The sequence below is a fragment of the Ipomoea triloba genome, chromosome 6 (assembly GCF_003576645.1).
Source record: "Ipomoea triloba cultivar NCNSP0323 chromosome 6, ASM357664v1".
NCBI lineage: Eukaryota > Viridiplantae > Streptophyta > Magnoliopsida > Solanales > Convolvulaceae > Ipomoea > Ipomoea triloba.
In genome coordinates, this window is record NC_044921.1 from 5198126 (window position 1) to 5225114 (window position 26989).

At 36.0% G+C, this 26989-nt stretch overlaps 1 protein-coding gene and 1 long non-coding RNA gene across 2 annotated transcripts; one reads left to right on the plus strand and one right to left on the minus strand.

Moving 5' to 3' along the window:
* The first annotated feature begins 9863 nt into the window (after positions 1-9863).
* On the plus strand, positions 9864-12860 carry LOC116023395 (G-type lectin S-receptor-like serine/threonine-protein kinase SD2-5). The gene has a single exon (XM_031264393.1). It carries the CDS (start codon positions 9864-9866, stop codon positions 12858-12860), a length of 2997 nt encoding a protein of 998 aa, XP_031120253.1.
* Positions 12861-20442: 7582 nt separating this feature from the next.
* LOC116023835 lies at positions 20443-21374 on the minus strand. Its single transcript, XR_004099429.1, has 2 exons — positions 20785-21374; positions 20443-20605 (listed from the first exon to the last, which is right to left on the minus strand). It is a non-coding gene; the product is annotated as an uncharacterized LOC116023835 (long non-coding RNA).
* Positions 21375-26989: the final 5615 nt, after the last annotated feature.

Below are 26989 nucleotides of genomic sequence, written 5' to 3' on the forward strand. Positions count from 1 at the left end.
TAAACAATATTAAAGATAAATTAAAAAAGGAACGGAAATTAAAAATGAAACTGAAATATTTCAATAATAATATTCTACATCATCAATTAAAAATGGAACGAAAATTAGGTAAATATTACTACGTAATTCTTTTCATTTTTCCTAGATAAGGTTGCCTGATATTAATTTACACATAACAATCGGCACTAATAATTTAAAAAAATTAAAAAAATAGAAGAACTGCCAGAGACGTCTGTTTTTTTAAAATTTTATTATTATTATTATTATTTAATTATAATTAAAATTATTTAAAAAGTTTATTTTAAAATTAGTAACCACCATGTCATCACAATTGTAGGTAAACAGGTCAATTTGGACTTTTTTTTTTTTGAAAACATGTCAATTTGTACTTAATTGCATGAGTTTATATAGTTCAGGAATCCAATTGCATTCTTTTTGAGTTCGATGGCCTAATTGCAGTTTTGTGTGTAGTTCAGTGGTTTATTTGACCATTATTCTGAGAAAAATGATATTACTAATTGANGAGAAAAATGATATTACTAATTGATTTAAAATATAAAAAGATCGTAATCTATATTCTATACTATATATAAAAGTAAAATCCTCCTATTTCATTCCCCGCCTAAACTTTTGTAGTCAATTAATGAAATATTTTATTGGTCAAATAATTAATAAAGCTTATTTGTTAAGAAAATGTAAAATAGAAATTAACTAATATCTATAAATTGATAATATGTATACTCACATATCAACACTATTAATAAAAGTAAAATCATTTATCGGGAAAAGAAAAGGATATTACTAATTGACTGAAAATTATTTAAAAACTTTAATAGTTAATTATACTTTCCTTTTGAAAACTCTAAGTTATTTAAACTTTAAAAAAATTAATTGAACATGGGTTGTTAGATTTTTATAATAATCAAAATTAATTCATTCAAATATGGAGGAGGAAGATAAAACTAAATGCAATATGCGGAAAATGAATATACTTAAAGTATAAAAGTATAATTACACATATATTAGTGTAATTGACTAATAATAATTGCCTAATAATTATTATGATAATTAAGTTAAGCATTGGTCGTTGAATTTATTTTTATAATAATTACAATTAATTTATTTCTCATTTTCTCATATTTATTTTAGTAATAATATAATTATATAAGTCATAATATAATTATATAAGTCATATTACTTATAGATCTTTTTAAGATAATTTTAGACAAACAAGTCATATATTATTCAATTAATTGAGTAATATTTTTGTACTAATCTTATAATCAAATAAATGTACACGTTCAATATTTGAATTTTTTATAATTTCATCTTTATTTTTATTATCTCAATATATAATAAAAAAAATTTATCCACGCCCGGGTAATTGGACAATTATTTGTTCTAATTCAAAGGAAAACATCAGAAAACATAATCGATCCAATCAATTTCATCAATTGCGCTATATAATATTCGATGTTATAATATATATAATTGTATATTGATCCAAATATTCTTTAAATATTATAACAAATCCATTCCGTGCAACGCACGGGCGAAAATACTAGTAATAATAATAATAATAATAATAATAATAACAACAACAACAACAACGGGCATGTTGGACTTTATACTACTTATTCCCTCTCAATTCCCATGTATACCAAACATTGGAATTGAAATTCCCAGTAATTTTATTCCTGCATACCAAACATTGGAATTTAAACTCCCACTTTATTCCCGCATTATTCTTTTTGCATGGAATTACAATTCTTTTCCCACCTAATTCCCTCCCTCCAACCAAACACCCCGTAATTTTCTCCCTATTCATCATCAATTAGTCTCAAACTAGCGGACAATCAAGGATCATCAAGAATTTCTAGTAGGTGCAGTATAGTTTTGGCTCAAGAGTAAGTATCACCAAATTACTACTTTTCTTAATAAAAGTATTATTATTTTTTTCTTACGTGTTTATTTTGAATGTGTACAAATATATTTTGTGTGGTATAGAGATTATGGTGATTTTATGGTATTTAGAAGGTAGGATTAAATTCATTGTAGCCACTGTTTGAGAAAATTTTCTGACTGGCGTAGGTTGAAAAAACAATTCGTGAAAAATATTTTTTGAACTCTGATTGGCCTGAAATTTTATTTAGAGATCCTAGACTTATGATATTTGATGTATATAAAATTATTTTGTTAGAGATATGCTTCATTATTTCTAGAAAAATTTCGTAAAGTTGTGGCAGTGTGCTGTCAGTTAAATTTCTGTGCAGCCCAGTGTTGGGAAAATTTTTGAAACAAATACTTTTAGACCTTGGATTGACCTGAAAATTTTTTTGTATAATATAGACTTGATGTACTTATTATCTGGAAAATTTTGTGTTAAATTATGCTACCGGTTTTCCTCAGAAAATTCTACAATCCATGGAATAATTTTTGAAATTTCTGTCAGTTTCTGTTTCTTGTGTCTTGTTGATTATTTGAGTCATTGCGAAGTTGTTTATTTGAGATTATGTGCATATGTGTTGGTTACATAGGTTGGAATATTATGTTGATGGGAGACATATGAATATTTTGAGAAAATGCATACATTTGTATATGAAATTCGAGTGAATGTTATTAGTAGTCTATGTTTTAGTTGACTACAAAGCTTGTGATTGAATTTTGAAAATCTACCATCTTGGAGTGGCATATGAGAAATATTGTTATTATTATCCTTATAAATATCGGTGATAAAATGTTTTGTTGGGTTGTGATGCCCTTAATGAATTTTAAGATTTGTGTAGTATCCTGTTGTGAAATTTTGGATACTTGGGTTAAAACCCAGTTTGTTGTGGAGTGAGCAATAGAAACGTATCTTGTCTCACTAAGACTTTTAGTTTTGTTATTTTGAGGAGTGGTTAGCAAAGTCTACCACTAGGGTATTTACCCTGTTGAGTAGTAGTCATTAGAAATGTATCATGATTACTAGGACTTGTTACTGCCCATTGGACTTGGAAACCCATTGGGGGTGTGCACACTTAAGGTATTAGTTCTGTTCTACTTAAATTGGATTTTGAGTAGTGTTCAGTAGAGTGATTACTGTTCACTAGGGCTTATTAATTAAGACTCTGCCCATTATTTGAGATTGAATGGGATTTTGCGTAGTGTTCAATAGAGAGATTATTGTTCACTAGGGCTTGATGAAACAAGACCCTGCCCATGGTATTGAGATTGGTGTACCTCCATGTATATGTACATGTATATATTAATAGTGATTTTGAAAGATATATTACTTTTGAAATGTTCCTAAAATTTCTATTATGAGAACTACTGATTTGGAAATTATGAGTTATGAGTATTTTTGAGAAATTATGGGTTTTGGAATTCTTGAATATTTTTGGAGAACTGTGATTACTTAGAATATTGTGAGTATTGCTTATTTGCATCTTTATGTTCCAATAATTTTAGCGTACACATTTATACATATTATTATCTACAAGTTGTGCTCCTATGTGCTATGTGTAAATAGTTATTTTAGGAGGTGAATTAAATCTTACTTAGCTTTGCGCTAACTTTGGATACTCTTTGAGTATATTTCAGGTGCATTTGCATGAGCATGGATTATGAGAGCGATTCGCCACTTCTTAGATAGTTGGTTAAAGTTTCATTTTTATAGAAAATCTAGAAGTTGTTTTTAGACGGGTGTATTTGATTTGTTGTATTAGTATTAGCCTGGAGATATCTTTGTAAGTTGTAAACCATAGCCTTAGCGTTTGGGTATAGAGAAATACCTGAACGTGGCGATAACACCCATTTCCATTTTGGTTAGTTAATGCTTCCGTAATGATAATAATGAATTATTAAGAAAGGAAAAAAAATTAAGGAAAATTTGTTCTAAATTGGTCTTGAAAAATGGGGGTGTTACAATATAGCAGTTTTTTTCCCTGAGTTATTAAAGTGACGATTTTTCCCCCTTAGTTATTTTAAAAAGTGGTGGTTTTTCCCCAGTAATGTTAAATTGACATTTTTGCCCTTAAAAATAACTATTTCATTTATTTTTCTTCTCCAACTAATTATTACTAATATGTATGGAAGATTACCGTTCGTATTCGAACCTAACCGGACACTGTAGCAATTGAACCTAAATAGTATGGACAGTTACGATTATGATTCAAAACCGAAAAAAAATAAAATAAAATAATTGTTGAATTTAAACTATTTTAAAAATAAGAAATAAAATTACAAAAATAAATAAATAAATAAATAAGTTTTGATTGGCGGTTCAAAATCGAAATTGGAACCGAACCGAACCGATTTATCAAAATAAGTGTTTGATCATTTTCACTATATATGACTGCGGTTCAGTTCAGATTCACGGTTCAACAATTAGTTTATTTTATTCTTTCGGTTCTGAATCGTAACCAGAACCGTCCATACTATTTCGGTACGATTGCTACAGTGTTCGATTAGGTTCAAACCGAATCGTGGTTATCCATACATATAAGCAATAATTTATTGGCTAAAAAAATAAATGAAATAGTTATTTTAAATGGAAAAAATGTCAATTTAACATTATAGGGGAAATACCGCCACTTTAATAACTGAGGGAAAAAAAAGTGCTATATATACATATAACATAGGGGAAAAAGTGTCAATCTCCCTTTCAAGTTTTAGAGTTATATTGCAAGTATAAATAGTGGGTGAATCTCCAGAGGAGATGAAGCTGAAAATATACAGACTAAAGAGAACTGATCTTCACGCCATTATCCCTGTTGTTTTAATATGCAAAGTCTGTAAATTTAATGATAAGAACTTTCAGATTAGATTTGATTAATTGTCTCTTCATGATTCAAGGAGATCTTCCTGCAACAATATTTCAAGTTTTAGAGTTATACTACAAGTATAAATAGTGGGTGAATCTCCAGAGGAGGTGAAGCTGAAAATATACAGATTAAAGAGAATTGATCTTCACGCCATTATCCATGTTGTTTTAATATGCAAAGTCTGTAAATTAAATTTAGACTTATTTTATATTAGATGGCGATCCTAGTATAGATGTTTGAAGTAATCTTATATTCTTTAGAGAAGTGAAAACTTTGTTTATTGGTCCAGAAAGTTGAAGAAGTTGTGGAACGTTGATTACTGCATTCTTGCCAACTCAGAAAATGATGATGATTAGTTGGTGTTAAAGATTAGGTCATAATTGTAGTATGAAAATTTTTTGAACCATGTATCATCTGTTATCGTCTAGTGGAGTTGGGTTTCACCTTAGTATGACCCCGCAGATGTCGGAGAAGTTCTCTGAACTGCGTGAACATATATCATGGTTCCATTTCTTTTTCCTGCGCTATTTTATTCTTTATTTTGTTTCTAATACAGAACTAAATACAAATAATTAATTTGATTAAAATTAAAGTAGGAACCAGTTAGGATTTTACCTGCATTCAAGAATCACAAATTAATAGTTCTTTTTTTTAATGCGTTATTTCATTCAAAACGATATTATTTTGAGCAAAATAACCCTAAATTGTTCAAACGCTAGATGTTTTTAGGTTAATATTAAATATTTTAGTATTAAGTATTAAATAGTTTATAATTATTAGTCTTAAAAAATTTAAATAATTTATATAAATTTATTTAAAAAAATACATGGGCGCCTAGGCGCCACCTAGTATTTAAAAAATTAAAAAATGTTAAATGATTTTTTAAAAAAAATAAAAATACACAGACCCAAGGAGTGCCTAACAATTTTTTCAGCCATTTTCAAAATTTTGTAATATTTATGAAAATGACCCGCTCATTTTTTACTTGATTTCTTACCTATCAAATCTTGCAGATTGATAGTTTGAATTTGTCAACCGATTCTCACTTGGGGAGTGGTTCTCTTATGAACCGGATTCTTTCAATAAAAACCTATATTTTAATATTGTAATTAACCCATCATTCAATAAAAGCTGAAAATAATTTAATTGTAGCTAAACTGGTTTAATTTAATTTGAGTCCAATTCTGCAACAAGAATCATCATACCATAGACAGAAAGATAGGGCTAATTGGAAAGTAATCTGAAACCAAAGGTCAAATCCACCAGCGTACCAAACGGGGCATGCGTGGCAAATTAAAAGGAAACTTGAGTGTTCAAAAATCAAAAGGGAGTGGCTGCCATTTTTTTCCTGGTCTTCCACTGATCACTGTTCATCTTTCTTCGTTCTATCTTTAGCCTAAAGTTGTCACTTGCCACTGCCATATTGAAATACCCATGAAAGCACTAGAGCTAAATATGATGGAGGAAGCAGCGCTTCTGGCTTCCTTCATTTTCATTGCAACAATGCATTCCTCTTGGGCTGATAATTCAGTTATTCTTGACTTGCTTTTTTGGTCATAGATTTATATGTGACATTCCGCTGATGTTGAGTTGGTCCCGTAGGTACCGTTGCCGCTCGGGGTGCAGTGGGTGCTACGGGAGCTATGAGGGTTGCGTGAACTGGACCTCTCCATTGCTATAGTAGGTTAGAAATTAGGGAGCACGCTCAAGCTTGTATAATTAAATAACCCGATAAAATTACAGATATGACAAGTAGTATAGGATAATACTATAAAGACAAGAATAAATATATAATGTAATGGAGGGACAAAGTTGATAAGTCACGGAGACAATAACTGTACTGATGATAAAGTGTAACGATATTACAAAGATGAATTCGTGTAATAAGAAGACAATATAGAAGGTAAGAGATTAGATTTCCAAACAATACATAATGCAGTGTTTTTATGCCCTAACCGCCCCATGAAAGAAGGTGGGAGGTTACAACCAACTTGGACCACAACATATGTCGAGAAGATCGCGTCCATGAGAATAGGTATTCGCCCAACCGCCCTTGGAGGCCACCTCGGAGCCGAGGCTGACCTCGTGACTGGCCACGAAGGCTGACTACAGAGGCCGACCTCGAGGGCCAACCACGGAGGCTGACCTCGAGGGCCGACCACAGGGCAGACCTCGAGGCCAACCCTGAAGGCCGACCATTGAAGATGACCTTGCCAATCGAGCCTCTTCGTGCCCTCCGTCTCTAATATCGTAGCGGACCATAGTGGTTGAGCCCGAGTAATGGCCGACCTTGTGGTCGGCTTTGACCACCTTGGGCGAACCTTGCTCGGGTCGACTCTCCATCTTCCTTCGGTACTTGAGCTTGATTTCCTCCAGGTTGATCCGTAACGGGTCCATTTATGATTTATTCATCTGTTGGGTTGGAATGATAATGAATAATGAGTATAAAGACTAAAATGCCCTACACAATTATAATTATAATGATAATTAAAGTAATAAGGAAAAAAGTGTATAACCATGTGACACTTTCTTCCCAACTTCCATGGAAAACAAAATACCATTCTTCCCCTTGGAAAACTTTTTTCTTAAAAACTAAGGAAAACATTTTTGTGTGGAAAGATTTAAGGAAAATTTTTTCATTAAAAATTTTTTTCCCTCCAACCAAACATGCTCTAACCGAACCGACTTTCTAATAAATAGTAAAGCATTTTCAAATGCACATTACAAAAATTGCAATATCAACCTAACTAATTTGGTGTTGAGATAAAATTCAACATCATATAATTTTACAATATTAATGATTTAATTGTTTTAAAAGTAAAATCTAATCAATTAACATACTTATATATGCACCGAGTTTAATTGTTTCTAATTTATTTAAATATGAATTGAGTTTAATTATCAATGTTTGTAATAATATTATGCTTTAATTTTATTTTATATTTGAAATCATATAAATTAAAAGAGGCACAAATTCAATTAGCGTACATAGTATCCATTTCACCAATCCTCCTATCTATAACCTAAATAGGTTTAATTGATAACAATTAACCATATATAAGAACATTTGAATAGCTTTAAATAAAAATTTATATAGTTTAAAATTCTCAATATCCCGGTAGATGTTAAATACGAGGATCAATGGATTTGGAAGGAGGACATTAAAGGCCTTTACTCGGTCGTCAAGTATTTTGTGCCCTTTCTGCAGCTCTACTTCTGAGACAATGACTCACATTTCTATGGAATGCAACATCAGTTTATCACTCTCCCAGTTTGAATTGGACAGGTTTGTTCCAAGATCTTTTACCCATTAATGGTCCGACCCCTTCCATATTGTAGCTTTCGCAAAGCCTGGATTCAGGTGTTGATTTGAGTAAGCTTAAAATTGTGGCCATGTTGTGGTCAATCTAGAAGGCTTGAAATGAGCTTGTTTGGAATAGTAAGATTTTGGGAGTGACTGAAATTCAGATTATGGCTTCAAACCTCCTACAGAATTGGAGCACTGTTGTCCCCCATATTCACTCTAGTAACTCATCAACACAGTTCAAATATGCACGCAAATGGTGTTATTTGCAAGGTAGACGCTTCTGCCTTCCCTGAGGTAGTTGAGGGCTTCTATGGGGCGGTTATTCGCTCCGGTAATAGGGAATTTATTGTTGCAAAGAGGGGTTCTCATCGCCACTTGAATGATCCGCATACAGCTAAGCTCTCTTGGTTGAAATCTGAGAATTAGCGGCACATTTATGTTGAGACAGATTGCTTAAATGTTTGTAACTCTCTTAATTCGTCATTCCACGATTTATCTTATGCAAGTTGTATCATGGAGGAATGTTGTTCTCTTATAAGTCACTTTGATTCAGTGTCCTTTCGGTATATTCGTAGATCAGCGAATTTCTTCGCCCATACATTAGCTAGGGCAATGAATTCTGATGCTGATCCTTCTAATTGGTTGTCTTCTATTCATTTTTGTATCCATCAATTTTTCCATTAATATAAGGCATGGTTTTTCAAAAAAGTAAACTAAATGTTTAAAAAAAATCACCATTTTAGTCTCTCAATTGTTTTTCAACTGTCAATGTAGTCCATAGTTTTCAAATTCATCTAATTTGATACTTGAATTGTTTAAAATTTCATCAATTAAACCCTTCGAGTATCAAATTGACGAAATTTTAAAAATGGGAAAATCACCATTTTGACCCCTCGAAATGGTTTAATTGACCAAATTTTAAAAAATTCGAGTATCAAATTAGTTAAAATTGAAAACTAGAGACTACATTGACAGTTGAGAAATAATTGACGGACCAAAATAGTGGTTTTCCCTAAAAATTTGTATAATTTAAATTGTGTGTACTCTTAGCTTAAACTTTTGAATTAATTAATTGATTTTAAATAGTTTAATATTAAATTAGTTCAAATAATGTAATATTAATTGTATCAATTAAAATTGTTTGGAAAACCAACATTAATTTTACATACAATATGTCAATATATACATACTTAATTACATTTTTTTAAATAAATAAATAAAGGTAATGACTACAAATTTTCAAAAAGTTTAGGGGCAAGGTCCAACCTTGCCCTTGGTTACACTCCTATAGTCCTATTCTCATGTTCTCCATTGATTGGTTTATCCTTTGCCTTTTTCTCAATTTCCATTTCTAAAGCTCTTGCTCTTTAAACTACTCAAAAAATTCTGAACAATAATATTATATATACACATACAATATTAGTTAAAGTATCTTCTTTTTTCACTCTGCAGTTATTTCTTCTCATTTACATATATAGGAATTTTAGTCTTTGGTGTTCATCCATTTGTAATTATATTTTATGTGTACATTTAAATATAATATGTATATAATTGAGTTGAAGGAAACTTGGAAAGTAACCTGAGACCAGAGGTCAAAACGCCCAGCTTATCAAACGGGGCACTACGCTTGCTAAATTATAACAAACTTTCATAAAGGAGTCAAAAGGTAGTAGGTGGTCTTAATTAGGATCCACTGTTTATCTTCCTTCAATCCATATTGAGCTACAACGTAACAGCCAATAATTATTAGAATGGAGGAAGCAGTGCTGCTGGCTTCTTGCTTCATTTTCTTTGCAAAAATGGCTTTCTCTTTGTCAGATAATTCATACATTCTTGCCTTGCATAACGATGTTCGTCGAGAAGTTGGCGTTGGCCCTTTGGTATGGGACAGTTCTTTAGAGAATTATGCAAAAAACTTACTACTCCACAGCAGAAATCAATGTTATCCAGATGTGCAAAGCAATCGATATGGCATGAACTTGGGTAGATCGTCTTCGGCCAGGAGTGGATTCATTAATGACGACTATGCTGACTATTTTAGTGAAAACTTTGATTTGGAAAACTCAACTTTGGGGTCCTGGATTGACGAGAAGGATGTGTATGGCATAGAGTCAAATTCTTGTGTAGCTAAACAAGAGTGCATGCACTATACTCAAATGGTTTGGCATAGTTCAGATCGTCTGGGATGTGCTGCGGTTTCCTGCAAATCTAGTGAAACAACTCGGCAAGTTACTCTGCTTTGTCTATATGACCCTCCGGGCAATGCAGCTGGGGAGTACCCATATGCATTTCAGTGCCATTTCGCATTCAATTCCTCTTCCTGGAAGAACAATCTGTCTATTGAGCAAAGGAATTGGGTTTTCACTGATGGCTCTACATACAGGCCAATATTGCTAACAGCAAATGGCCCCGACAATCCCCCTTTTGGTTTTGGATTTTTCACAGATGGAAGTAAAGGCGACACCTTTTATCTTGTCGTTTTCTCACTAAAGATATCCTCTGCTGGTCTCAATGCCAACAAAAATCTATCCTCAATCAATCTACTTGATCCACCGGTTATTTTTTGGTCTGCAAATAGAGACAATCCTGTGAGAGAGAATGCCACCCTTGACTTCACGTCGAAAGGGGACCTGCTTCTGAAAGATTCAGATGGGAGTCTTGTTTGGTCTACAAATACTACGGGCTTTTCAGTTGTGAAGATGAGTTTAACAGCACAAGGAAATTTGGTACTTGAGAATAGCATTGGTCACACCGTGTGGCAGTCCTTTGATCATCCAACTGATACATTGCTGCCTAATCAGGTCCTTTCAGTAGGCAAAACACTGGTGGCTCGCAATTCCTCATCCAGTTTGGCATCAGGTCAGTTTTTTCTAACTGCAACTCCTAGCGGCATTGAAGCATTTATAGGCCTTAGTTCACCCCAACAGTACAGAGCATACCAACTTTCTACGTTTTTAAAGTTGCAGAATCTGTCTAATGATATTGCCATCATTGAGAGACTCCTAAATGGATTGCGATTAAATGTCAGTGCTGACACTAAACTTGGACTGCCCTATGTAGTTCTTGAACCGAATGGACATCTAACCATGTATCAACCCTCTCTTTCTCATAAGTTCAACATTAGTTTTGGGATACAAGGTGACTTTCTAGAAGATCGTAGATTAGGCGAGTGCTCATATCCGACATCATGCGGTGATCTTGGGATTTGCTCAAATGGGCAATGCAGTTGTCCTGGTGGAAATGCAGGCTACTTTGTGTACTCAAATGATTCGCTGCCCACAAAGGGATGCAAACAAGTAAAACCATTGTCATGTGAGGATGTAAAACAACATACTTTCTTGGAGCTCTCAAATGTTACATACTTCAATTTTGTGCCACAGCAATATAATGTCAACAAAGAAAGTTGCAAAGAGGCATGTTTGAGATCTTGTTCATGTAAAGCTGCCATATTTCACTATTGGAATAACATGTCATTTGGCAATTGCTCTTTGGAATCTCAAATATATTCATTTAGAACATTAGGAAATGAAGGCAGTGGCAGTTCTTATGCACTCATCAGGGTTCAGAGATTAAAGAGAGTTGAGGATGAGAAGAAATCATCTTTTGTCCGCCCTTTAGTGATTGCGCTTTCCCTATCTTTTTTAGTAGTTATTATTTTTTCGGGAGCATGTTATCGCTACAAGCTGCACAAGAAGTCAAACAAGGATGCAGATGATCAAGTAAATGAAGAGGAGGATATAGACAACCTAGTTATTGGAGCATTTAGGAGGTTCAGGTTTTCAGAATTGAAATCTGCAACACGTGATTTTCAAACAAGGCTTGGCCGAGGAGGGTTTGGATCTGTCTTTGAGGGGGTTCTAGAAAATGGAACAAAAATAGCAGTGAAAAGGTTAGATTCAATGAGCCAAGGTCTAAAAGAATTTTTGGCTGAGGTCAATACAATAGGTAACATCCATCATTTTAATTTGGTCAAGTTGATTGGGTACTGTAGGGAAAAATCAATGAGGTTACTGGTATATGAGCACATGTGCAATGGTTCGCTAGACAAGTGGATTTTTTCTCAGCAACAGATAACAACAAACAGTTTAACATGGGAAATGAGGAAGAAAATCATTGTAGGTTTAGCTAAAGGCCTCGAATACCTTCATGAGCATTGCAATCCAAAAATCATTCACTTTGACATAAAGCCCCAAAACATTCTCTTGGATGAGGATTTCAATGCCAAAATTGCTGATTTTGGATTGGCTAAATTGATCGCTAGGGATCAAAGCCAAGTGTTAACTGTTCTCAAGGGAACTCCAGGGTATGTTGCTCCTGAATTGTTCAAGGGGACCAATATCTCCGAAAAAATTGATGTTTACAGCTTTGGAATTGTGATGATAGAAACTATATTCAGGAGGAGAAATTGTGATCACCGTCAATCCCAACCGCTAATTGATATAGTGAAAGAAAGGGCTGAACAAGATCGGCTATTTGATTTCATTGACCAACACTTTGAAGATGAGCATAGCTACAAAGAGGATGCAGAAAAGATGATGAAGATTGCACTTTGTTGTTTACAGGCTCACAACAGGAGACCTCCTATGTCTTTAATTGTGAAGGTACTAGAAGGAGGGCTGGGGCTAGAGTTTATCACTACCAATGGATTGTTAAATATAACAGAAGTTGAAGCCCCACTCACAGTAAGCTCAAGAGCAGTAATCAGCTCATATACTCCAACAGCATCAGTTCTATCAGGACCAAGATAATAAGAGATAAGTTTCTTTTCCCTTTCCAATTCCTCAACTTCCAACTCTATTCTAAATGTTTGACTTCTCATATACTTCAATAGATTTGTTTGTTGTTTTCTTGTATGCATTTTGGTGTTTGTTCATTAACCATCTTTGATTGCATATTATCTCCTACAGATTTATATTCATTGTCTTTTAAATAGTTTCTTGCACATGCTTTCTTTCTGTAATATTATCTTCACTAGTTTCTTGCATCCTGCTTGTTTATGCAAAAAATGAAAACAAAATGAAAGAATTTAAAAGAAAGGAAAAACCTGGCTGCTCAAGCTCAAGAAGTAGCGTGAAAGAAATGACTGAAAAATAAGCCATTGTCTCATCTCTGCAAAAATTAAAAAAATAAAATAAAATAAAAAACACTCTGAAATGTAAGATTTAGAAACACATCTTTATGTAAAGTAAAAGAGCAATCCAAAAGCAAAGTACCTTTGTTGCACTTTGGCACTCAGAATATACAGCTCCACGTACTACGACCATCAAAACCCAGGCGATGACAAAGAATTTCTCTCAGGCATTCCATCAAACATCTAGTGATTTTTTCATTTTTCTCTTTCGTATATCAATTTTGATGATCTAACTCCACGTACATCTGAGCTCCTACAGATTTGTATTTATTGTGTTCCAAATAATTTCTTGTCCATGCATTGTTTCTGTAATTCTATATTTTGGATGGGTGGAAATGGAAATGGAAATGGGCGCAGCAATGAGAAAGAAATTTGGTACTCCCTTCCTCATGAATCACTTTAAATTGAACTCTGCTACTCGATCTCTCTATCTATACTTACACCACCTCCATTTCTGACACCTCTCCCTTCCCTTTCCTGCCCTTTTCTTTCTTCTTGTTGGCACTGGAAATTTAAATAATATTATTGGGCCCGATAATGAGTTATTACATTAATTGTTTTAATTAATTAAATTGGAATAATATTTATTTAATTGGGTTGATTAAATAGCTCAATAAATAATTGGTTAGTCTAATTAATTAATTTAAAGTAATTGTCGTTGAATTGTTGTCCCAAATTGAAAGAATATTTAATCGAGTTGAACCAGGCTAATTGGATTAATTGGGCCGCTCAAATTGACAGGCTTTGACTTGATTTGGTCCATCAAGAATATATATGGATTGCATAATTTTGAAAAATTGTGGATATTGTAAATTGGTTCAAAAATATAAAATCATGAACCTGGACGTGATAGTGTCCCGATACATTCCTTATATTTAATTCAAATATTAATTAAATATAAGAATTATCCAAATAGATAGGGTTGGTTAAATTTTTTCTACTAACTCACCACTATAAATAGTGGTTTATTTGCATCGAGGGATACGGAACACTTCCAGTTCGGCACATTTCGAACTTGGCATACTTCCAGTTCAACATACTCAGAACTCGGTACACTTCCAGTTGGCATACTTCCAGTTCAGCATACTCTGAACTCGGTAACTTGGTACACTTCCAGTTGGCATACTTCCAACTCGGTACACTTCTAGTTGGCATACTTCCAACTCGGCACGCTTCCAATTCGGCATACTCCGAATTCAGTACACTTCCGATCGGCATATTTCCAGTTCAACATATTCTGAACTAGGCATATTTTCGATCAGCATACTTTTAGTAGAGAATCAGAAGACTTCTATACAGAGATTGTACCCATTTATCATTTGATACATACTATTTCTTGTAACCGATACTTTGAATTTTGAATATGTACAATTCAAGTTTTTCGCATTTACACTTGTCATCCAAAAACCAAGTTTCTTCAACATTATATTTTCTTCTCATTGCTGCGCTGTTTCCTTTCCCCTCATTTTCTACCAATCCATTTCAAAAATGATGGCTTGAGATACACTATGGAAAAAAGGAAAACAACATGAAAGAATTAAAAGGAAAGGGAAAACCTGGCTGCTCAAGCTCAAGAAGTAGCCTGGATGAAAATGAAAGGTTTGAAATATAAGCCATTGCCAAACAGCCCTTCTATAGAGTTCTATTATATGGATTCTCATTTTATACTCAATCACTTTTACTGTGGTAAGATATGATAGGTTAACCCCAAAGAAAATTGTCAACATCAAACTTTTGTGTGAGGGAGTAAAAGTAGGGAGTAAGATTTGGGAATCCAAGTAGTATTTTTCCTCAGATTTTTTCACAAATATTTTTCATATCTCTCAATTATAGCTGTTAGTACGTAAATTAATTACAGTAATATAATTATATTAGTTTTATTAATTTAGTACTTGGTTAATTTATTATTGGCATATGTTGGTTCAATCATTGTTAATTAAAACATTGTATTAGTGTAACTGTGTAAACAAGATTTTGGAACTACATACATCTATGGAGTTGGAGTGTCCGATCATGTTGAATAGGTTCCTGAAATATTTCAACATAGTGAGTGGATGAGAAAATCTCCCATCACATTTCTAGTGAGGTTATGCCTGTAATGCTGAAGAAATTGGTGGTTAAATTTCCTAATTTTATGGTGTCCAGAACACTATAAATAGGGAGTTATGTAATGAAGATAGATGAAGTTTTCCGGAGATAAAATTAGAAATATTATTTGGAAGGTACTATAAAGAAACTTCAAAACAGGGACAGGGATGAATACTATTTAGAGAAGCTGCTCCACTTGATATTCGTACAAGCTGTGTTGAAATTCAGGTTGGTTACAGTTGTGTAATTGGTAGAATTAGTCCAAACTGTATTTGTAAACTTTTTCATCAATGAACAATATGGTCATGAATGTTATTCATTGTGCTCTCGATCTAGATCAATTTGAGTTGATTTCAACCACAAATGTTGCAAAACTTGCATAAGACGCACTTATGACTCATTACAAAGGTACAGGGTATGTCAAAGTCTCAAAACTGCAGTTGTTCATGACTAAGTATGAAAGCCTAAGAATGGAAGAAACTGAGTCAGTCTCTGAGTTCAGTGCAAGGATAAAGAACCTGACGAATAGTGCATGAAAAATTGGTTCGCAAAGTACTGAGGTCCTTACCCCCGAGATTCAAGATACAAGTTGTTTCCATTAAGCAGTCAGTAGATCTAAAGACTAACCCTAGATGCTTTAATGGGAAATTTGTAGACCTTTGAGCTGGAAATAGAAGAGGAAGACAAGTACTTGAAAAGGAACAAAGGAGTTTCGTTTGGAGCTACTATTCTTGTAGGATCTAACTCAGACATAGAAACGACCGGGATCATGGCTATGCTGTCAAAAAAATTGTACAAAATGTTGAAGAAAGCAAAGGGACAAGGTAAGATGAAAACAAATGGCAAATGAGAAGAATTTGAAAGTGCTCAGAAGCAAAAAGGTCCAAATCAAGATTTTAAGCTCAAGGGTGTCTAATGTTATGTGGAGGCTATGGACACATGCAAGCGGACTGTGGAAACAACAAAGAGAAGAAATCCTGCACATTCACTTAGAGTGAATTCGAAGATTCTGACAATGGTGAACAAGTAGAACAATAGACAAGTAATTTTGTTGCATTCCTTGATAGCATGTGTCACCCTGATGATGTGGAAGAACATGCAAATTAAACTACGAGAAATTCTTCAAAATTGCAGAAGAAGATGTGAAAGATAGTGAGGTAACACTACAAGAAAAATCACGAATCGCGACGGAAACATCGTGATGGAGAATTTGTTGACAAAGAGTTTGAGACAAATCATATTAACTACTTGTGGAGAATTTGTTGACAAAGAGAGTATTCAAATAACCAAATAAATTAAAGTGTGAAACTACTTCGTAATGTCTTTGGACTACATCATAGTTGTTCACTTTAAAGGTAAATTGTATTTCTTTATTAAAATGATTTAAAATGTTTAAATTTTTACTACCTAATCTAATCTTATCCCTTAAACTATGGATTTCCCTATCCACAAGAACTCATACAACAATAATGATTAAACCAAATGAACCCTGAGCAGAACACCTAAACGACTTGTATGTTTTTATTTTGATAATAATATGTAAATGTTAATTATATCATTATCTTACGTAGATACATTTAAAAGTCATTATTACAAATGTCAATGTAGGGCATTTGAACATCGTGACATACTTGGCTAAAGAGACAAATGAGTCCCTTCTCGTTTTCTGAGCTCTCGCTATCAGAACTAGAACTCGACGTGCATGGTTCATCAAGTGAATTCACCTATTTATTTTGATCGTTGCTTTCGATAGGTGCATTCGTCGGGTTGTTCTGGCTTCCAGGACCTTTCTCGTAGCCACTAGATTAATCTTGATGCTTCTTGACAATATATAAGATAGGGGCAGTCAACCTTAAAATGACCAGGCTTCCGGTAGTTGTAGCACAACATTTGTACTTCTTCTGGTTCACGAGTCCTCGACCCGCTTGGCTTGTCCGCATGCCTTTGTCTGATGATCTCGGCTTTCCGGAGTTGTCATCAGATTGGTTATTTCTCATGAACCTCTTGAACTTCCTCATAAACAAGGCAAACTGATCATCAGTAAATAAATCAAAGGGGTTAGGATTGGACCTTGTGGATGTCGAGGGTTGTTGGTTTGCGACTAAAGCCACATTCCTTGTATCTGGTTCTTCTTCATGCAAGGCTTCCCGTTCGAACTCGTAAGCTTTCAGATCACTAAAGATCTTAGTAGTGTTGGTTGTCTTCATGTTGCGATGATCTCTCATCGTGATAACCTTCATTTCCCAACTTTTGGGAAGACCCCGAAGTATCTTCAGGTTGATTTCCTTCTAGGTAAGCTATTTATCTAGGTCACCAATCTCGGTCAGGAGTTTCATGAATCGTGTATCCATTTCGGAGATTGATTCGCTTGGCCCCATCTTAAGTACTCGAACTTATTCATTGCAATGGTCAGCTTATTTTCCTTTTCCTACTCGTCTCCCTCTCCAATTTGCATGAGGATTATCCATATTTCCTTCGCAGTCTTACATCTTCTAACCCTGGGAAACAATGACTTGTCTAGAGCCTTATATAGTATGTCTCGAGCAATGTTATCAAGATTCGCTCAGGTTCTTTCTTCCGGTGTAAGAGAAGAGAAAAGGCCTACCTGAGGGTTTTCAAAACTGATGCCAGAGAAAGAAAAAGAAAGCAGCAAAGGCGAAAAGGGCGCAATGTGGAGAAGAAACGGTGAAAACAACGGCAGAAGGCGGACGACGAAGAGTGAAGGACGATGGCGGAAATGGCGAAAATACTCTGACTACGGTAGAAAAGGGTAAAAGGTGAAAGAATGAAAAAGTAGGGTATTTATAGGGAAGGAAGAGGAAGGAGATGGGACGTCGTGTGGTATCAATCGGATGGATGGGAAAAAGATGGGAAGGTTGATTGACAGTTGATGTGTGAACATAATCATGGCGTTTATGGGGAATTGAAAACGAGAATTAAAATAAGAAAGCGAAAAGGGCGGAGTTTCGGAAAGATGGCGGCAAAAGTCTTGCAATCAGCGCATGTGTTCATCCGCAACCGACCAACAAGGTCGGTCGAGGCCATAAGGAAGTTGTAAAGGTCGGCCATGGTTTGATTAGGATCTTCGACCAAAGGTCTGAGGGACTGGTCGGTCAAAAGTTTGGAAGCTCGTTGTTAGTCAAGAAGAACAAAATGGTCACTCCGAAAAGGGTTGGACCTCTTGTTTGGAGCATGCGAGGTAAGCCCTAAAGCTAAAGTTCGAGAGGCCGGACTGAAACCCTTGAAGAAAGGGAAATGTCGGTTTTAATTCCGCCGACCAAAGGTTTGAGGGACTAGTCCATCCTTGGGTTCAAGAGGACAGAAGGTCCTAGACAGTCCTTTAAGGATGAGGAAAGTGACTCTAGTATGAGTCGGCTTGCCTATCAAAAGCACACGAAGGAAAGAGAGGAGCACGAGCAAAAGATGATATTACATTCATAAGCTGGGAAAGGAAGGTCATTTACAGTCAAAAGAAGGGGTCGAACTAGCTCCCTTATAGCCAAAAAGCGAGACCACTATGAGCTAAGTCCCTATTCTACTTAGCAGATAGAGGAGCGAGTTCAGTAGAGACGATCAGAGTTGCTAGAGCCGGAGCTGAGGCAAAGTCACAATACTCCTCCCAAAAAAGGGGTAATGATTGGAGGAGCACCCTTGGGAGTGCCGCGGTTGATCATGTCACGGATTCCCTCGAAGAAGAACTGGGCATCGGGGTCGAGAATCGGCTCCTCTGCCTGCGCAGGTTCATAAGGAGCTTGCTCCTCCTCCTCAAACGCCGGATCAGTGGGAATGAGAACCTAGTCACTTTCTTCCTCCTCCTGTGGAACGTCACTAGGCAAGGTTGGGTCATCACCAGGCAGGAGGCTGCAGGAACCTTAGGTGCTCTTTTCGTTCAACCTATGCGCCTTCGCGACATGCCGGGCTCGCTCAGCCAAGCGAGGAAATGAACGACATCGAGGGGCAGTGGCTGCGTTTCATTTTGGTCCCATAACTATGGAAGGAAGTGAGGTGAAAGTAGGTGCACAAATCTGGAAATGGCGACGCTATTTATAGGGATTAATTTGCTTCGAGAATGGTGTCCTGAACTGCACTCGAGTGAATATAGTTAAGGCGATGTAACAGTGTCAAGAGTCCTCTGCCCCATAAAAGATAAGGATCGAAGGTAGTTAATGCGACAGATTTGACCAGTGATGGGACGCAAAGAAAATAGAATCAAAGTGTGAAAGCTCGGGCGGGGACGAGTGATGACCATGAAAGAAGAAAGCTCGGGAGCATAGTTGCAAGTACTTTTCCGAGTTGTGCTTCGCGTAACTCGGGAAAGTGAGAGACTAGGGGAGGAATAAAAAACTTTCTTTAAAAGGGCTTGGGCAGTGGAATTGGAGTGATAAAAGGACAGGCCAACGAAGGAAGACCGAGTTATCAGTATCTTTCCGAGTTCTACTTCGCGTAGCTCGGGAAAGTGAAGGGCTAGGGAGCAAAAATTCTCTAAGAAAGGAAAATCAAGACATTTCTCCAAGCCATGCTTCGCGTGGCTAGGGAATGAGGGACTAGATGATGGGGGAAAGGGCAAAGGCTCGGCACCTAAAGCTCGGAATGGGAAAACAGACGACCGAAGGGAAAGGTAGGAGATGCGGAAGAAAGAAGGGCGAGCTTGAAGGACTCGGATTGATGGGAGGTGGCACGTCGAGAGTCGACCGATGACTAGTCACTAGTACATAATAACACGTCCGCTACACCTATAAAAGGGAATTCGTTACACTCATAGCAGTGTAGCGGATGAGAGTGACGCTGAAAAGCCTAAATTTTCGGCGACACCCTAACATGGGTGTCGCGGAAAGTACAAAGTAATTTTTATTTTTTTTTAATTAAAAGGTATCCACTACACCCACTTCACGGGTGTCGCGTAAAGTACAAAGTAGTTTTTATTTTTTTTTAATTAAAAGGTATCCACTACACCCACTTCACGGGTGTCGCGGATACCACTTTGTTTCTTTAAAAAAAAAAATAAAATTATATTATATATATACGCAGCTAATTTTCTTTAAAATAATAAATAAATCCCCAGCACAAATACACAAATACACAAATACAAATACAATAAATACACACAGCTATTTCGTTTCACAAAACATATACATAAGAAATTATTCATAGCACAAATACATGTCTCTCAGACTAAACAAATCAAAATAAGAGAGAAAAAAGAAGTTCATCTTGAACTGAAAATTTTATCATCGATCTCCAGATATCCCATGTTCATGAGGCTCCATCTTTGAACTGAAAAAGGTCCAAAACTCCATGTCATTCAAAGTCTCTCAATACCAATTATTTTCTCTATGGGAAGGGAAAATTCAGAAAGAAAAAAAAAACATGCATTTGTGTACGAAAAAAATAAATGAGCATATTTATTTGATGATAAACAAAAAATGGTAGGAACTACAACACGAGACGCTAACCTGTTTCCGGCCTACTTTTCACTTCATAGTCAAAGGAATTAGTTAAATCGGCATCTTCTGATTTCGATTTCGACCTCATCACCGCCGAGAAAGCCACTGTGGCGTTTGTTCTGTGCAGCTCCCGCCCGTATCATCCTCTCGATCAACCGTTGGATCTTCCAGAGTTCCCACGGGTTCTCCTTGGAGCTTGGAAGCAGATCTGGAAGGTGAGAAGCTGAAGGAGAGATCTGTAAGGTGAGAAACTAAAGTAGATCTGGAAGGTGAGAATCAAAAGCAGATCTGGTAAGTGAGAAGCAGATCTCTCCACTGTTTTAGACATTTGTAAAAAAAATTGTCCGTCGCTCCGTCTCCTTGCTGAAGCAGATTTGTAAGCCCTCCGTCGCTCTCCGTCTCACCGCCACCCTCAGATCTGAAGAGAAAAAGAAGAGAGAGAAGTGTTGGAGCTATGTAGAGGGAGAAGAACACTACGCCTAAAACCTGAAGAACACTGTTTGCTTCTGAAGTGTGCTTCTGAAAGCAAGAGATGAAAAGAGAGGAACGAAAATACTTCTGAAGTGTGCTTTGAAGTGTGCTTCTGAAATTGAAGTGTCCTTTTAATTCTTATCTCTTATTTTAAGTGTGGGACATTACTATTATATTTTGCTTACTACGGAGTATTTGCTTTTTTATTTTATTTTATTTTTTAAAGGGCTTTCCGCGACACCCCAGGTGGCGGGTGTCGTGGAAAGTTTTATATTATTTTATTATTATTACTTTTCGCTACACCTCTAAGTGGCGGGTGTAGCAGAAAGTAAGCACGTTTTTTTTTATTGAGAATACACTACATCTTTTAAACAAAGGTGTAGTGTATTCTTATGTATTTATTTACAATATTGTCATTTTCAACCATCCACTACACCTTTATTCAAGAGGTGTAGCGGAAAGTCATATTTATATGCTCAATTTTGTTGTAGTGAGTCAGTCGATCACGAATCTGTCTAACAAGGTGATTCAGTGGACTGCCTTGTGGAACATGTTCAAGGATGAGTTTGAGAATGAAAAGAATATGCTTTGTGGTTTCTTGAGTGATAAGGCGGTCCTACCAACCTAGAAGTCGTGGCCGAGGTAGAGAAGGTAGTGTGCGAAAGGCGGTTGCAAACAAACTTATTAAAAGTGCTCGCTTTTGCGCTTAAGCGCCAAAGCGAGGTGAGGCGACAACAATTCGCCTCGCCTGAGCAAGGCGCAGCTACATGAAGTAGCGCGCGCTTTCCGGCCAAAGCGAAGAAGCGAGAAGCGACGAAAAAGTGTGTTTTTGTTTGAGAAGCGACTCAATGGTCAACTTTTAATTTAAAAAAAAAAAAAAAAACCAAACAAAACCCTTCAGTCGCGACTTGTGACTGCAAAACCTCTCATTCTCACTCTGTCTAAGCCTCTCCCTCATCGTCGACCATCACCTGCCTCCTTCTTAGCTATCGATGTCCACCATCCTCCTCGCCGGCTGACGCTGCCTTTGCCTGAGAGCCCAAGGTAAGTCGACGCTGCTTCTCGTTATTTTTTTTTCCTTTGGTTAGGTGTTTAAGTCTTGTGGAGTTTGTGGATTTGTGGAATTTTGTGGATACTTGGAGTATTGGGCTGTTGGCAGCAGGCAGTGAGGCTGGCACTGACAGAGAACTTTTTTTTCTTTTTAATTATTATAATTATATGTACATTTAGTTCAAATATTCAATTAAAGTTAAACACTAATACTTTATTATTGAATTGAATAATAAAGATAAAATACTTTATTGTTGACTTGTTGAATACTTTGTAATACAATATTTGAATAATTGCATTACTATTTAAATATTTGGAGTTTTTGAGTATATATATATAATATATTATATATATATATTTAAAGCGTCGCTTTGCATGAAAAAGCGATGCTTCACTTTGCACTTTCGCTTTAAAGCAAAGCCCGGCCTGGTCGCTTTAGTGCGCTTTTGCGCTTTCGCTTTAAACCAGCTTTGCAGAGTGTTTTAGGCTAATCCAATAGCCAAGCAAAACTACCAACAGTTTGGAGAAATGGTTTCTTTCGATGCAACATACTACACTAACAGGTTTGGAAGAATTTATAATATTAAAACCAAATTGTGTGACTAATGTGTACCATAGAATGAGATAGTGTGTGCTTACCATGCGTTAGAAGTGTGCCCAACCTCAAATCGATCAAAAATGTTTTATTTTTATTTTTTGGTATTGCAAATATTAGCAAAAATGAGAATATATTAATGACGGTTTGCATGACTAATGTGTGATTACCTCGTTTTCGTTGTGTGCCCGACTAGTTGATTAGTAACTATGGTTTGAGTGTTAGCCGGGCAAATCGGTTTAGAGACCTTTAAAATGGGCACCTTGCTCCCAACACCCTATAACCGGGCAAATCGGTCTGAGCACCATTAAAATGGGCACCTTGCTCCCAACGCCTTATAACTAGACAAATCGATCCGAGGACCTTTAAAATGGGGACCTTACTCCCAACATCATATAACCGGGCAAATCGGTCTGTGTACCATTAAAATGGGTACCTTGCTCCCAACGCGTTATAACTAGACAAATCGATTTGAGGACCATTTGAAATGGGCACCTTACTCCCAATGCCCTATAGCTGGGCAAATCGGTCCGAAGACCTTTAAAAATGAGCACCTTACTCCCAATGCCCTATAACCGGGCAAACCGGTCCGAGGACCATTAAAATGTGCACATTACTCCGAACGTCCTATAGTCGGGCAAATTGGTCCGAAGACCATTAAAATGGACACCTTGCTCCCAACACCCTATAATCGGGCAAATCGATTCGAGAACCATTAAAATAGACACCTTACTCCCAGTTTTTAACCGGTCAAAATTGCCTCTTTCGTAGGGCTTATGCCGAAATTTGATCCCGGAATTAGATACTAGTGGTGAAAATACAGACCTAATCGAGCTTACTACAATTAACTTTTGCTATTGCTATTTTCTAAATACAAAGCCATAACCTATCCAAATTACAATTTAACCCTGCTCTAAAATTTTATAAATTTTAAAATTTTGGTCTTTGTTTTTCCAATGTCATGCTTTGACATCCACCACATTGCTTTGGCCATCTGTCCTTTCAGCTCACCAACAACAAAAAAATTTCCAGACTTTCGGCCTCTTTCTCGAAACCCCATTTGCAGCCCTGATGCCCAGCTTCAACTGCCGCTTTCCTTGCAAGCTTTTGGGGGATTCTGATCCCAACGAAGGTGCGCAAGGCGGAGGTGGTGCTGCGCAAGGAGTCTCCCAACGAAGTTCGAGTCGGTTACCAAGAGTTTAAGACCGACGTCACCGCATTGGTCCTGGCCGTGCATAAAGGCAATGTCGCACTCGTGAGGAAACTGCTGAGTATTGGAGCAGGAGAACGACTTCAATATAAGGTTCCTGTTTCTATATGGCCCAAAAGAAAAAGATTGTGGTTTAATTTGGACAACCCATCAGGCGCTGGTGGACTGAAGATGATCCGGCCTGTTATCCTTCCACTGCAGAGAGGAGGAGGTGTTCGCTGCTCTGTGAAACCAGCCTGACGCGATGCCCTCCCCCGAGAAGCCTTCACCTTCGCAGAGACTCCACGGCCAGACTCACCACTTGGAACGGGCAGGCCAGTAGATAGCACCGCAAGCCCAGCCTTCAAGGTAAGGCGAATTATTCCACAATCTTAATACTCCCACTTGGGTTACAGGCTCACGCTACCAGGCCCAGCGAACAAAGCCTCTACCTACGGACTTATTAAGAAGAAATATTCCTCATCTGGTTCCGATGTGGGAATTTTGCGAGCCTTTCATGGGGAAAAAATGGAGCAGAGAACTCTGATGTACTTATGTTTATGCCTGGTGTTTGACAGATATGAAATTTTTGCGTTGTATCATTGTTCACCAAAAACTTAGGAATGTAGATGAAGCCTTGGTTTTTTTGGTATGGAAATTGCATCATTTTTGTTGAAGGGGCTTATATGTGAAGCAGAGACATAGCCTGGAAGCTTTGCTTCACTGAACGGAATGGCAGAGATGGGTTAGCTTTGATTCATTTCCATTATCAATTTCATTTCACTTTCACATTATTTTCCCACTTTTTTTTTTTTAATTATTTAGTTTAAATAGTGCGGGCTGAAGTTTTAGAAATGAATTGAAGTTGCAGCGGGGGTTTGTATAGATTGATTATTTGGAAGCCTTGGTACTATATATGCAAAATTTAGCAGTTTTGATCATTTATTGAGTTTAGTGGAAATTAGGGTTGTGATTTGAGATTATGCATAAAGATTTTTTGTCATGCTAATTTGATCTTTTTATGGATAACGGATAAATAATGTAGACACTAGACAGTTTACATAGAGCCAAGGGCGACTATCACCGCTACCTCGCCGAATTCAAGATTGGTGTCGAGTGTAAGGAGGCTGTTGAGAGCACCCTCTCTGCCTACAAAGGCGCTCAGGTATATGTATATATATCCATTCTTCGACATTCATTTATTTGTGTAATTTGTTTGATATATTTGTTGCTATATCTGAAATTAAAATTACCATTGACAAGAGCTTAATAAATCTGGTTGTTCTTATTTTTTATTTAGTTTTTACATATTATTAACATGTGTGTGGTTCGAAATTGATTGGAATTTAAGGTTGAAGAAGAGTATGTAATGATTTGATATTGGTAGGGTAAATGATTGTGTTCTGTTTCATTGATTGATCAAATGCAACCTTAGTCTGTTAATTAGCCAATAAAATTTGGATCAGAACTAGATTTGCCTCTTATTTCATCTTTAAATTGGATTATGATGTGATGTTCAGTTTTTAACTTTTAAGTTTGGCTCTGTTGTTTTGTTAATGTTATTATCGTTTGCCAATAAATTTATTTAAGTCTACCAGTTGCAGTTTATAACTAGAAAATCTGAAGATTCTTTTGTGTAGCAAGGAAATATTGAGGGCTAGCCTTGTTTTTTTCCTGGTGCATTTAGAGTGTCTGGTAATTAAAGGAATGCTTCCCTTAGTTTGGCTATCAACTTTACAGTTCCCTTAGAGTTTTAAATTTTCAAATACCAGAAACAGTAGCAGAACCATCTCATGTTGTAACATTAGTTACAACACCTATTACCAAGGAGATCAGAATGATAAAGACAAATGTCAGTGCGTTTACAAGATAATAAGACAAGCCGTGGTGATGAAATTAATGATATGGCGAATTGGCTCATAGAAGTTGAACTTGTTAAATTTAAAGAAGATATTCAAATTCCAAATTGAAGAAAGCTATGGATAAGTAGATGGCTTCAATTGAGAAAAATATAACGTGGGAACTAACAGATCTTCTACGGAGTCATAAAGCCATGTGAAATGTGTCTTCAAGATCAAAATAAAGTAAAATAATGAGCTTGAAAAATACAAAGCAACTTTCAAAAAAAAAAAATAAAAGAAAAATACAAAGCCAAGTTTGTGACAAAAGGATTAAAACGATTGACTATGCATTATCAACATATGAAGCTGATGGGTATATTGCAGTAACATCAAGTGCATGTCAAGCAATTTGACTTAGCAACATTATAAGCCTAACTTGAATTTCAGAAGGAAGGTCCAATCAAGATCTATGTAAACAATGCATTACGGTATTAGCTATTAATTTAGCTAAAAATCCTATATTTAATGGAAGGAACAAAACACACACATACAATATCATTTATTGAAAGATCTAGTTAACAAGGGATCAAAGTGATGAGTACTGCGAGGCTGAAGATCAAGATAATGTTCACTCTATTAATTTAAGACAATGTTATTTTCCTTCTTGAGTTTACCTCCTCATATGAGTTTATTACCGAAATGATCCCTCGACTATTGCGAAATTACCAATTTGGTCCTCGACAATTTTTCGTGCCCAATTAAGTCCCTCGACTTTGAAAGTTTTAACCAATTTAGTCCTCTGTTTATTTTGTCGTTAAAATCGGGACCAGATTGGTAATTTTGCTATAGTCAAGGGACCAAATTGGTAAATTTGCTATAGTCAAGGGGTCATTTCAGTGAAAAATTAACTACAAATTTGGTCCCTTGACTATAGAAACATTACCAATTTGGTCCCTTGACTATAGCAAAATTACCAATTTGGTCCCAATTTTAACGGCACAATAAACGGAGGACCAAATTGGTTAAAATTTTCAAAGTCGAGGGACTTAATTAGGCACAAAAAATTAT